The sequence below is a fragment of the Tachypleus tridentatus genome, chromosome 5, assembly GCF_004210375.1.
Source record: "Tachypleus tridentatus isolate NWPU-2018 chromosome 5, ASM421037v1, whole genome shotgun sequence".
NCBI lineage: Eukaryota > Metazoa > Arthropoda > Merostomata > Xiphosura > Limulidae > Tachypleus > Tachypleus tridentatus.
The window spans coordinates 11,274,037-11,286,668 of record NC_134829.1 but is presented as its reverse complement, the minus strand read 5'-3'; the positions used below and the strand labels follow the sequence as shown (position 1 = coordinate 11,286,668).

General features: G+C 34.6%; 1 protein-coding gene and 1 long non-coding RNA gene across 16 annotated transcripts in view; one reads left to right on the top strand and one right to left on the bottom strand.

Moving 5' to 3' along the window:
* The window catches only part of LOC143250508 (uncharacterized), an 83,332-nt gene that overhangs the window by 40,699 nt on the left and 30,001 nt on the right, over positions 1-12,632 (top strand). For all 13 annotated transcript variants that reach the window (XM_076501157.1, XM_076501155.1, XM_076501147.1 and 10 more), the window contains 3 exons: positions 28-273; positions 10,483-10,712; positions 12,460-12,612. In XM_076501157.1, the coding sequence (XP_076357272.1) occupies positions 28-273; positions 10,483-10,712; positions 12,460-12,612 (629 nt within the window). The remainder of the gene's footprint in view (positions 1-27; positions 274-10,482; positions 10,713-12,459; positions 12,613-12,632) is intronic.
* The window catches only part of LOC143250509 (uncharacterized), a 33,361-nt gene continuing 30,757 nt past the window's right edge, over positions 10,029-12,632 (bottom strand). For all 3 annotated transcript variants that reach the window (XR_013028218.1, XR_013028220.1, XR_013028219.1), the window contains one exon: positions 10,029-10,690. This is a non-coding gene — a long non-coding RNA (uncharacterized LOC143250509). The remainder of the gene's footprint in view (positions 10,691-12,632) is intronic.

Genomic DNA, 12,632 nt, shown 5'->3' with positions numbered 1-12,632 from the left:
GTGATTTTTTTGTTGTTTTCCAAATAGAAAACAGTAGATTCAACATTTGTAGAAGAACCTTTGTATCAGTTCTATCAGAAGGATATTCAGAAGAGAGCTACTTATATGCATAAAAGTGAAGATTCAGATTTAGAGGAAGACATCTACAGCACTATTTTTAATCAGTCTTCAAACTGTGAGACCCTCAATTCCAGCAATGCAGTGGGATCATCTGTTTGTTTACGGCAGATATCATCGGGAGGTAGGAGGACTTTATGGTGTGAACTCCCTGAGGTATGTTCAATTCTTTTTTTCTGGAATGTACAAGTTTAGCTTATTAGGTTTGTGACCTATACTAAACAGTTACCTTAGGGTCTATACCAGTGGTAGACAAAAAATTTTTTCAGGGGAGGCAATGAGTTCAGATAAGTCATCAAGAGTTGCACATTTCTACGACATTAAATAAATTAACTGAACGTCAGTTATATAAATACTCCATTATGTTATTTCCATAATTGCAGGTAGTAATGGAAGGTAGAACAGAAAATGTTAGATGGGCCAAATGCAGCTCTCAATCTGTTCTATACAGATGAATGATAATGATATAAGATGATATTTGAATTTCTTGATATACCTTTATTTTTTATAATGAATTTTGTTTATCAAAATGTTTTAATAAATTTTATATTTTAATTCACTGAGAGAAACTGAAATTTTGCTTTGTCTTTTATACTGTAGTTTGTTATAATTACTTTGGTAAATGTTATAATGCTTGTTTTTCTCTTTATTTAATAAGCTTGGTTTCTAATACAATATCTTACCTCCTCTCACAAAATAGATTTTCTTGATTATCACCACCCTCTATTGGCACAAACATTAATGGTTGCCACTAGCCCTCCACCCCCTGCATCAGCATATCCACATGTAAATGATTATGCAGCAGCTCTTTATCAATAGGAGTGCAACACAACCTTTATTGTTATCAGCACATTCTTCACATTTGTACTCATTAATCACTTCTCGATTGGCAGTAGTACTCTATAAACATGTAGGTTTGTGCTTTCAAATGTTTTGACACTTTCCTTTATACTACAGACTTAGTTTTTCTTTAATTTCTCGCATTTTAATATTTTTCGTGGTCACTTACTCCAATTTCTCTTAGACAAGGATTTTTTAACAAAAAAGTGCCCACACTCATGGAATATTTTGCTGTGCTCCTGACTATGCTTTTCAATCACAAAAGACATTGGTGGATTTATCCAGACCTCCTTCACCCTTTGTGGAACTAATTGATTAGGTCTGTGCAATTTTATCCTTATCTCATGCTTCCTATGATTCTCAACTTACCATTCTTGCTGAAGAATCTATGGGCCAGTATTTTGTTTTCTCCTCTCACCTGATGTTGGGGTTCATGTCTAACATTTTAAGGATTAACTTTGGTTGGGAGTTAGTATGCCTTATCTGCTTGTACATCTGGAATCATGCTTATGTATTTTATTGATCTCCCTTTTCTTATATTGATTCTCATTATTTGGAAGTTCTCATTACATTGTGGGGTTTTAACCCTAATACATTAATGTATTTTTCACAACCTCAATTTTCCCATATTGGTGTACATTATTGATCATGCACTTGCTGACTCAGGCAATTCACTTTTCTCCTGAAAGGTTTTCAGATGATGTTTGTGGTATTCTGTTTACTACAGTAGCACAGCTTTCATCTTTGGCCCTGGTTCTTTAGATGTGGCTGGTATACTACTGGGATCTACTAGATCAGGGTACCATTTTTTCATTTACCCATTATTTCATTACTTATGCATGGCATCTTTTTTACATTAAATGATATTTGGGAATCTTCCAACTCAATGGAGGACCATTATCTATAATTTCTGTGTCTTTCTCCATCCCCCGTCTAACCCTTTACCAGTCCTGGCTTCTTGTTCTTCATTTCCTCACAGTCGAGTTGTTGCTCATAAGCATTTCAAAGGATTACTATACACTGATCGTCTACTTAGATAATTCCACAATAGTGTCTTATATCTCCAGGAAATGGGCACAAGATTTTGAATTTCTTCCACTGGGCCTATAATCTTCACATCATATTGTTAGCATGTCATATTCCATATGCCTTGAATCTGGTTTTGGACTGATTATCTTGACCAAGTAAGACTCTCCTGATGGAGTGGTCATTAGATCTGTAGGTATTTTTCGAGTTGTTTGCTTATTGGGATATTCCAGATGGGAATGTCTTTGCCATACATCTCAATGCATAACTTCCCTATTTTTGGTCTCCAATTCTACATTCCATGGCAGAAGCTGTATTTGCAATCAGTCAAAACTGGATAGGATATTGCCTGTATGTTCATCTTCTTTCTAAGGTTCTTTCATTGATTCAGACAACTCTGTGTTGTTTGATCTTTGTGGCTCCATTATGGCCTACTCCCCTTCTTTGTTATTGTCTCCCATTCTCCTTTATTGGCCTCAATCAGACATGCATCATCCATCCATTCATGTCCTCCAGCTTCATGCGTGACTTTTGTCCGGTTTGTTGCCAGACAATTCAGACTTTACAGGTGTATTGCCTGATTGATTGCTCATCCTATACGTTCTTCCTCCTTGATAGTTTATCAGTATAAATGGTCTACTTTCCACTGCTGGGTTAATTCCTTCACAACCTTTCCTATTGCAGTTGACTGCATTATTTTCGTTGGCTTTTTGATAGGGGTATGCCAGTTTCCTCAATTACTGGCTATTAAGCTGCCTGATCTTGCACATTCAGATTTACTGAGTTTATCTCTGTTGTACAATCTCAAGTGTTGTCTTTGTTGCTTCATTCATTTCCTCTTTTCCCTTATCCCTGCATTGTGTCTCTCCTGGATTAAAATATGAATGTTCTCCTTCCTGCTGTCACTCATCCTTCATTCAAACTTTTACAGAGATGCCAACCATTATGATTTGAACGTAATCATTACGATTTTGGTGTATACATTACGACTATATGCTCATACAGGCAAATATTACGACTTGTTGCAACTCCCAAATTATTATATATTATATAGGCTTATACAATAAAGTGATAAATTGTTCCCCCAGGGCTTGAAATGGGTGAAAAGAAAATTTCTAGTGAGATACAAATAAATTTTCATAATAAATAAAAGACATAGTTCAAATGGCTACTTGCGATAATCATGTTTGTGCTTGAAATAATAAAAAAATATTTGTATCTCCAACGTCTACCAATAGTTTGAGTGCGGTGCTAATCCATACTGGGTACGTGGGGGAATTCATAGTTACGTCATCAGTGCTTGTCAGCCAATCAGTGCTCGCGTAGATGGGTATTTCTCGTTTTCTAAGCGGCATAGAAACACCAATGCGATGATTCTCGAGATGGAAAAAAAGAGTCCTCATTCACCAGATTGTCTTGTTTCTGGCAAATCTAAAAGGACTAAAACTGTGAAAGGGCTCTGTCTACAATCATTACGCTCAGTCATTTGAAATAGTTGGCATCTCTGCTTTTATCTCCATAATCCTTGTATCACCTCTTCTTAAAATTCCTATTTCTCATATTATTGGCTTATATCTTGCCACATTTTGGGATCTCAGCAATTGAAACTCACCGTGTAGTGTTCCATACTTCCTCTGTTCCCTCCTTTCCTGACCAATCATTTTTACCCACAATTTCTGTTTCTAAGAAGGGTAATTCCACTTTCATTATCCTCCATTCCCCACATTTGTGATTGTTTAGATCCTGACCATTCCCAATGGTATCTCACCCATGCTACTCTTTCAGTAGTTCCATGGAATCTTTCCATGTTTCAGGACCTCTCACCCATCACACTTACAGGTTGGGTTCACCAGTTAATTACATTGGTATATTCTTCCCTTTTGCTGAGGAGTGTTGTCTTTTTTTTTAGATATCTTCTTGTCAAATCCATCACCTCACCATGTTCCTGGCTATCCATATCCATCTTCTAGTAGTTTTTTGTTTTTTTTTTTTTTTTTTTTTTTTGGGGGGGGGGTAATATATGGACTACTCTTCATGTAGTTGTTTCAAATTATTTATATCATGTAGCCAATTTTTGCTCTGTGTGTTTTCATTTACCTCCAGTTGCCATCTTGCACACCATGGTGTCACTAAGACTGGTGAGTACTGTGTTGAGTACTTTTTTTATTATTTACAAAAGCCATGTGGAGAGTGGTGCCTCATCAATTATATTTTGTTGGAAATTCTGCATGGTCTGTTCTGTGACCATGCCCAGTGTAAATTATGTTGTAGCTCTTCTTTCCATAGACCTGATATGAAATACAATATGCTGCCAAGTGTTGTTTGTGTGTCTCTATTCAGTTGTCATCTATGCTGAACCAATTACATTGCAGGTTAGATTATGCATACATCAGGAAGAGGTGTGTATTAGGACCACTAATGATTCTCTTTAGTACTCTTTTGCTTCATAAATTTATGTGTTCCAGACAATCACTGTCTGGTGATGTGGTTCTCTGGACTTTTCCATGCATTTTCCCTTTTTTCTTCCACTATAGTACAAAAGTCCTTGCTGCTTACTGTTTCCTAGCTGCTGGGGTGGTTGGCTTGAGTGATTCATAATACATCTCAGTTGAAAGTAGGGCAGTGACATTTTGTGCTGATAGCATACACAGTAACGACAGAAAGTGTTCGTACCTCTGCGTCGTGAGTAGTTTTCCTCATAACTTAAAAAGTATCAAGATTAGGATAATGAAAGTATAGTATATTATAAATATTATACTAACACACATCTACTTAAATTTTTATGTAGATTGAACGGCAAATAAACTGTTTATAAACAAATAACCAAACATAGGAGGGGCAGAAAGTGTTCGTGCGCTTACTTTAATGGTCAGTTGTGTAACCTTTCAGGTTAATTACTTGGCGCAATCTCTCCTCGTGGCCCTCCATGATCGTTTGACAGTACTCGACTGGTATTTTCTTCCATTCTTCTTTAGAGAAGTCCTCCAACTCTTGCAAATGTTTCGGATGATGCTGATGAACCCTGGTCTTCAACTCATGCCAAACGTTTTCAATTGGGTTGAGATCAGATGACTGCGATGGCCACTCAAGAACGCTTATATGGTTCCTCTGCAATCTGGATTGCACATATTTCAATGTGTACTTAGGGTCATTGTCATGCTGGAAGATCCAACGATGCCCAAGCCGCAAGTTCCGAGCATCATTCTTGATATAAGTGCCTAATATATCAATGTACTCTTCTTTCTTCATGATTATTTTGATATGGTGAAAGCTACCTACACCAGAAGAGCTGAAGGAACCCCATAGCATGATCGAGCCATCTCCGTGTTTAACTGTAGGGACGGTGTTCTTTGGAAGATTTCGTTCCCCCTTCTTACAGAAAATATAGCGAACATCATTTGTGGCCGAAAGCTTGATATTAGTCTCGTCTGACCAAAGAATACTCTTCCAATAGGTAAAGGGTTTATCTACATGCTTTCTTGCATACCTGAATCGTGCTTCTAAATGAACAGGCTATAAATATGGAGTTCTACGAGGATGGCATGCTTTGAACCCAGAAGAGCATAACATGTTCGTAACTGTAGAGGTGCTTACTTCAGCCCCAGTTTCCCTTAACAGTTTCTGTATGTCATTACGTGTTAAACGAGGGTTCCTACTAACTTCTCTGAGAACCTTCCTCTTGGTTCTCTCTGGAATTTTGGTGGGGTGCTCCGGAACAAGGGAAGTTAGCAGTTGATCCTGTAAGCTTAAACTTGGCAATTATGCTTTGAACAGTAGAATTCGGCACATTAAGTTGTGTAGCAATACTGGAAAGAGACACACGAGACTTGCATTTTACAATAATTCGGTTTTTTAAATCACTGGACAGTTGTTTCCTGTTCGCCACGATGATCAAGCAGATAATGACGGAGACGGCGCTAAATTGCTGGAAGTACATTTTTTGCTGGCTAAATTCCAATAATTATGAACCAAGTGTCTAGTTCTAGAATGGTATAATGTAGTTTATTCGCCAAACTAAACAAAAGTTTTACGGGAATATCAGTTTTTTCACATGTTCTGAATTGTACGAGCACTTTTTGCTCCTCCTATTTTTGGTTATTTGTTTATAAACAGTTTATTTGTCGTTTAATGTGCATAAATATTTATCTAGAAATCTGTTAATACAATATTTAGAATAAATTGTACTTCTATTAGCCTAATTGTGATACTTTATAAGTTATGAGCAAAAAACCACTCAGGATGCAGGGGTATGAACACTTTCTGTCGTAACTGTAGCACACTTCCTAACACAAACCTGATGTTCAATTCCAGATGCTGCCATGTTTTGTTTGTAGCACTATGTCATTTATGTATATAATGCAATATACCATACAAATATATATGTATGTATATATGTCTATGGTATATTGCATTTTCTCACCATATGTAAGGTCTAGTGCTGGTTGGAGATAACCTGATCTTGATTAGAATCATGTGTTGATGGCATGATCTCTTTTCTACCATGGGCCTACTGTACAATTCCATATACTGCTTGGCTTTGGTTGATGCACTTCCCCATGCATGATTATATACATATTGCAGTTTGTCCCTCAGGATGAGACATTCTTCCTACCTACAATCTTCGAGATGTGGTTCCTGGGGTGGTCAAATGTTAGTTTTAGATGGCTCAGCTAAGTAAGTCCTCACGTATTCTGCCTGTTGATATCCCTTCTCCTACCATGAACTGGATGAAAAATGCTCAATTCCACCAGCTTTTGGACTGGAGATATACCACAGGTTTGCAGCCCCTCTTCCTACCATCTGCTGTTTGTTGGCTCCTAGTAGCTCTGGTATTGGTTATAGCACATGTATTCCCACTTTTATATGATAAAGTATTTTCCTTCCACTGTGGAATGGAAGGAACACACCCAATGCTTCCAGGTTTTGGACCATAGGTGTTATCCCACTAGAGCTTTTCACCTTTCTACTATCAACTGGATGTCAGTTTGTGGTGGATAAGGTGTTAATTGAGTTGGAAATGCATTAAAATGGAGACAGATTTTAGTATGGAAGCACATCTTCCCTACTTATTACTCTTGAGTTGAAGATGTAGGTGATCTTCTGCCTACTGCAGAACTGATGTACAATTCTAGATACCATCAGGTATTGGATGAGATCAAATTTTCACCATGGTCAGTCAAGCCCTAGTCATTCAATATCCAGGGGTCCCATTAACTCCTTCAGTATGAGACCAACCTCATAACCATTTAGTGCTTGTAATAGTTTTCATGCTATAACTTTAAAATTAGTAAGCATATGTTCAAGGTATTTGGTAGATTCATTGTAAATATTACAGAGCTTTCATATGCAAAATATCATATTTTTTATTAAGTTTTAAGTAATGTTTTTCTCATGCCTTTTTATTTTTACATGTTGACAATCCAACATGCAAAGTAATTTTGATTTTGAAATTAAAAATACCCTTATATTTGAGAACATTTTCATACTTCACAAACAAAACCTTTGTAACATTCAGATAATTATCAAATGTTTTCTGAAAAATCTTTTTATTTTATTTGTTACCATGATTATCAAATCTCTGTATAGGTTCAATCAATTTGACTAACCTTGTAACACCATGAAAAATTAGAAAATAAAAACAATTAATGCTTTTTTCATCATAAAATGACTATAAATTATAACATGAAAATAAAAATGTTTAGTAAAATAGTTTAGATTTCATAACATTATATATTTATCTGTGATGATAAGAAAACACACCTGTAGAGAAAAATATATATGTAAAAACGGCTGGTATGGTAAGAGAAAGCTCTATGTAGAGGAGTGAACAATGTTTCGACCTTCTTCTGATGATGACCTTCTTTGGTCATCGTCAGAAGAAGGTCGAAACATTGTTCACTCCTCTACATAGAGCTTTCTCTATCCATACCAGCCGTTTTCATATATATATTATATTTTTATCCATATTTAATATTTTTATTATACTGTACTTTCACCCATGCCTAGCTAAGAACAGAAATTACAATGACTTTGCATACAAATGCTCATGTTGCTGGTCCAAGAGTGTGAAACTAATCTTTACAAAGTGATCTGTCTTGGCTGTATTTTAGTAGATAGATTGCTATTTTGTAAAATAAAGTCACATTTCAGTTATAATACATTATATATGTATATACTTTAATACTGTTTGAAAACAATATCTTAAACTCATTTTTCTTTTTTCTCTTTTGGATTTCACACAAAGCTACGTGAGGGTTATCTGCACTAGCCATCCCTAATTTTGCAGTGTAAGCCTAGAGGGAAGGCAACTAGTCATCACCACCCACCATCAACTCTTGGGCTACTCTTTTACCAAAGAATACTAAGATTCAAACCCATGACCCTCGGATTACGAGTGAAGTGCTTTAACTATCTGCCCATGCCGGACCATCTCATTTTTCTTAAAACATAGAACAGTTAATGTAAACATACATATATAAATATATATATAGCAAATAATTATATCTTGTAGTTGTGAACTTTGTACTCATTTGCTGCTTGTCATAGGCTGCTAAGCCTTATTAAAATTTGACGTGGACAATGTGAAATGAAATGATTTTTTTTTAAAGTTTTATATGTATACACACACACACACAGACAATTTGAAATAACCAAAAATCATAAATTACTATATAAATACCATAGACTTCCACTGTATTTTATCAAACTGAGTAACTGAGCTGTATCTGGGTCTGAAAAATATGATACTGAGAAAGCTACTATGAGGATATTCTGAGCTTTTGATTAGTTATTTATATGTTGTACACAGAGGTAAGTATAGGTAAGCATGCCTTTCCAAAAATAAAGGAGGTGGGTAGGGCCACTGTGTTTGATTAAGTACACATAGTGACATCTCAGCAAATAGAATAGACAGGAGATTCTTATAGTCAGTATAGATAATTTGAGTTCATAATTGGTAAGAAACTATTGACTTTGTATTTGGACATCACAAACATCTAATTTGAACCAATGCTATATACAATGTACCACGTAACACTAAAAATCGATATTTAGGCATATTTTTTTTTAATATTTACTTTTAAATTAAATAATGTATAATACTAAAATATGAATTATAATCTACAAGTTGATACCAAACTTATTACGTTCCTAAAGTAGTACTTCAATAAAATTTTAAATACGAGTCAATAAGCACGATGAAATGGCCTTTGATCCATGACCCATGCAAATAGGGTTATCTCTCTAAAGAACCAAAACTCTTCTGGATTTTACTCTGTCTCTAATGTTTTTTCCTACTTGACAGCACACTCAGTTAAGGTTTTACACCATCATTCAGTGTCTTGATGCAGATGCACATGTAAAAAAAAAAACATCAACACCTTGATGGTCTTCTCTTGAAAACCACTTCTTTATGGTTTTCAGCATTGGGCATTACATCTTCTTGCAATCAATGCTGTCCATGTAAGTGGCACAGATTTTGTGCATTCTTACTATGCACTTAGACCTGTAGTGCCATACATCACCCACTTCATAGCAAGTATACTAAAGTTAAACCTGGGACTTTTGGTTATTTATTTTGTAGCTCGTTAAGAATCATTTCTGAATATTTTCCATCATAGTGAAATCATATATAAGTTGCAAAACATTAAGCAAATAGAAAAACTTTAGTAAGACAGTACTTTGGCATTGCCATGTTGTTTGCCCATTTGATAATGTATAACATACTTGTACTTTTTCAGTATTGTGATCCAATTTAGTCACTCCTTCCACACTGTTTAAGTTCAAAGGCCATTTTGGAACTTTTCATAGTTTACACAAATTACAAATGGTTTACTGTTCTAATAGTGGCAGTAATGTTTGTCAGATACTAAAATTGCAAATATGTATAGTTCTTTCTTTATTATGCAGTATCTGTGTTCAGATATATTGATAAATGTACAGCTGAGGTTATCAGTTGAAATAACTAAGCAATACACGAAAATGTAATGTGGGATTAATCTGAATTCTTGACTTGACTGAAATGAAGATAGAAGCAAGATACAATATAATGAAAATCAATCTTTATTATTTAATAATATTTCTTTAAAGTAATCAATAGCACTTATAAGTTATGATAACAAACATGTTTAAAGCAATAGAGTAAACCACTATAGGTGTTTTTACATGAAATCTCATATGTCTCTTTGTATTTTATACTTCTCAATTTGACCTATATGTAAATGCTTAGAATAAAACAAAAATAAATCCACTTATAACTTAACTCTCTTCAGAAGCTAAAAATTACATTGTACATGAGAGCAAACATTTTCACTTAAGATTTCAAAAGATTGTTCAAGTTGGTCCAAAGTTGGAGGAAATGGAAGTACACTTAGCACATGCACATTTTTACAACAAAACATGTGAACCATGCATTTAAGTAAAGATATGTTGATCCTTTTTTTGGAATGGTATAATGGTTTATTATATATAATGTAGTTTTCACTTGTTTTGTTCACATAGGTGATCCACAGTGGTCTTCTAAAAGATATTTCAGTTCAAGAACTTAAGTTACAAGAAGCAATGTTTGAAATCATCACTTCTGAAGCATCATACCTAAGAAGTTTAGATATACTTGTAGAGCACTTCATGATGTGTCCTGAGTTAATGAGCTCCACTGACTGTGTCTTAGACCGCATGGAAAGAGAGTATCTTTTTTCAGACATCTTACCTGTAAAGAATGTTAGTCAGAAGTAAGTAAAGTTTATTGAACTATGTAAATGGTAAATGTAACTTGGCTGTAAGGAATATTTGTTTGGAGTAAATGGACTATATTGAAGTTTTTGATTCTATGTGTATTTTGCTTGTCAGGAAGATTGGTCAAAAGTAAGCACAGACTTTTGAAACATGTATGTACTCTATCCATCATACCCATGAGAATGGCTAGTTGGTAGATGAGTACAGTCAATAGAAGCACATAAATATACATGCAGTTATTCCTGAGGAAGGTTTGTCTTGAAACATGTAAATACTAGTGCCAGATTATGACATTCTAAGGCAATATGCTAAATTTTTTTAAGAGATAGCTAAGAAGCCACAAATATTGTGAGGCCCTGAAGTGTAGCTTAGTTTACTTATGGCTTCATCTGGTACTGATTCTGCATGTGAATAATGTTAAGCAGGAGTAGCCTTTTGAAGCATATAAATACTACATGTATCTTTCTGTGATAAAGGGTAATTAATAGTAGGTGTTGTAAGTTGAATCATAAAAATTCTATATGTATCTTATCTCTGAGGAATGCTGATCAGAGGTAAGTGCAATTTAATGAAGCATTTACTTACTGTGTGTATCCTATCCATAAGAAAGGTTAGTCAGAGGTATGTCATTATTTTAAACATTTAAATACTACATGCAATTTGCTGGAAGTAATGCTAGTCAGAGGTGTTTGAATATAAGGTTGAGCTTCACTGGATTAGCCTAATAGAGAGATAATTCAGTCAAAACATTAATTACAGAACAGTACTAAATATCTTACTAATTGATTATATATCTACTGAAAAACAAGACTAAACAAAACAGAGATACACAAAATAGCTTTTATTATATGCTAAATGTAGTTGTCACTATTGCAGTTTGCTTACATTGGACTGTTGCTTTTACTAGATAATCTCAATTTTGACTCATCTCTCAGACTGATTAATATAATGTTTCTTAGTTTCGAGAAAACTTCACATTTGCCTACTATGGCATGCATAGGTGGGACTATCACCTCTATAAATCTCCTGTACAACCTTTGAAGGACACTGCTATCGAAATCCTTTTACATGACTGCTTTAAGCAATCTTTTCTATGGTAGTAACAGGTATTACCAATGTCAAAAATACAAATGCACAAAAGTAACTTGAAAGAGGATCAGCTTAATGTGCTTTTCTTGGCAGTGTGTTATGTGAAATTTGCACACATTCAGAGCAAATAATTAATTTTAAATAAATGCTATACTACAATACTACAAGAAAATAGAAATACATGGTATTTTGAAATGATTAAGTAACGTTTTTTTGTTTGTGTCTCTCCTTTATCTATGTTGTAATAGCAATATAGGATTTATTGGGTAATACTTATAACTGTATTGTCTTGTTGCTTGACACAATAACTCTTTCAATAATGGAAAAGATAGTTTTTCATGGAATTCTTATATGTGTAGATTTAATACCATGTATTCTGTGTGTATATAATAGAGATGACGTGAATATACAGAAATTACTGCAGTTAAAAGTGTTGCACAGTTTTTCCAGACATTACATGGCAGACAACAAGAATGACATAACATATGATGCTCAAAAATAGAATGATTATCATGCAGCCATAGGGTTTTAAATGTTCAGTGTTTACAAAACATGTTTTATAGGTACTTATGGTACAAATGAAAACAGTGCTTGTATTTTTATGTGTTGTCAAGCATATGTATTCTACATGATCTATTTTATCACAATTTCTAGGTTGCTGGCTGATTTGGAGAAGAGGTGGAAAGAAAACCTGTACATGTATGATATTTGTGATATACTTTACAAATATGCATCTTCTCACTTCTCAGTTTATGTAAAGTATTGCACCAACAATATTTATCAAGAAAGAACTTTCAAACAATTAAAGTAAGCCACACAACATCATT